The sequence below is a fragment of the Cynoglossus semilaevis genome, unplaced genomic scaffold (assembly GCF_000523025.1).
Source record: "Cynoglossus semilaevis isolate Cse_v1.0 unplaced genomic scaffold, Cse_v1.0 scaffold282, whole genome shotgun sequence".
NCBI classification, from domain to species: domain Eukaryota; kingdom Metazoa; phylum Chordata; class Actinopteri; order Pleuronectiformes; family Cynoglossidae; genus Cynoglossus; species Cynoglossus semilaevis.
Window position 1 is genome coordinate 8,421 of NW_007585127.1, and position 1,565 is coordinate 9,985.

Genomic DNA, 1,565 nt, shown 5'->3' on the forward strand with positions numbered 1-1,565 from the left:
AGAACGGAACGGAACAGAACAGAAGGGAACGGAACAGAGAACGGAACAGAATGGAATGGAACACAGAACGGAACAGAACGGAATAGAACAGAACAGAACAGAATAGAACAGAACAGAACGGAACAGAACGGAACAGAATAGAACGGAACAGAACAGAATAGAACAGAACGGAACAAGAACGGAACAGAACAGAACGGAAATGGAACGGAACACAGAACGGAACAGAACAGAACAGAATGGAACAGAACGGAACAGAACAGAACGGAACAGAACGGAACAGAATAGAACGGAACAGAACAGGATAGAACAGAACGGAACAGAGAACGGAACGGAACGGAACAGAATGGAACGGAACACAGAACGGAACAGAACAGAACAGAATGGAACAGAACGGAACAGAACAGAACGGAACAGAACGGAACAAAGAACGGAACAGAGAACAGAACAGAACGGAACGGAACAAAACAGAATAGAGAACAGAACAGAACATAACAGAACAGAACGGAACGGAACAGAACGGAACAGAACAGAACACCAAAATGACACCATTTTTACAGATGAATTCAGAGTCAGGAATCGAACCCCCCCCCCCTCTCTCTCTCTCTTTCTCTCTCTCTCTGTTTGGACGACCTGACCTTTGACCTGACTCAAACCCAGATGTCACACACACACACATGATCTAACCATCCACAGGACAGTCTACAGACTGCACCGCTGCAGACTGGTCACATGACGACCCTTTGGTTTCACTTCGTAACACAGTACCACTGCGAAGTACTGCGTGAAGTACTCTGTCACGGAGCTGTACTTCCCGTGACATTCAGGAGCACGCGGGTCTCATCGACCATGGACGACGACGACGACCATCACATGTCCCGCGTCCCTCGAACGCCCAACGTCCCACAACGTGACAGGCCGGAAACAACACCCCCCCCCTCCCTCCCGCCCGCGCGGCTGCTACTCTACTGTACCTGATCGGCGCCGAACGCAGTGATGTTGGACTTCACCGAGCCCACGCCCAGGGCGACCAGGAAGAGTCCGGCGTAGACCACCAGGCCGCAGTACGGCGCCCGCACGGGGCAGGTCACGGTGCTGGGCGGGGTGCTGTTGGCGCTCAGGCACTCGGCGGGCTGCACGGGGAACGCCGGCTGCTCTCCGCACAGGCCTATCCTGGTGTCCTCGTTGGCGATGAACGGGAAGAACAGCATCCCCGCCATGTAGAAAATGAGGCTGCAGGCGATGGTCCAGAACTTCCCGAAGAAGGCGTCGGCCAGCCAGCCGCCGAACGGCGAGATGAGGTACGTGACGGCCATGAAGATCAGCGGGGCCTGACTGGCCTGCGTGCCCTCCCAGTAGAAGGGACTGCCGTTGAGGAAGAGCACCAGGTTGGAGGTGACGCCGTAGAACGCCACCCGCTCCAGCGACTCCGCCAGCAGGACGGCGGCGCACGCCAGTCGCCGTCCCTGGAAGACGGACGGCGCCGGGGGCGTTCTGTTACCGGACGAGTCCAGGAGGGGGGTGCTCTCGCCGTCATCCTTGCCGGACGCCATGGTCATCCAAACCTC

The 1,565-nt window shown here is 56.2% G+C and overlaps 1 protein-coding gene across 1 annotated transcript in view; it reads right to left on the minus strand.

The window, feature by feature from the left end:
- Window positions 1-1,559, minus strand: part of slc15a4 (solute carrier family 15 member 4) — a gene marked incomplete at its 3' end in the record, with an annotated part of 3,823 nt that extends 2,264 nt beyond the window's left edge. Inside the window, exon 1 of the mRNA XM_025053819.1 lies at window positions 967-1,559. Within this exon, the coding sequence (XP_024909587.1) occupies window positions 967-1,556 (590 nt within the window). The remainder of the gene's footprint in view (window positions 1-966) is intronic.
- Window positions 1,560-1,565: the final 6 nt, after the last annotated feature.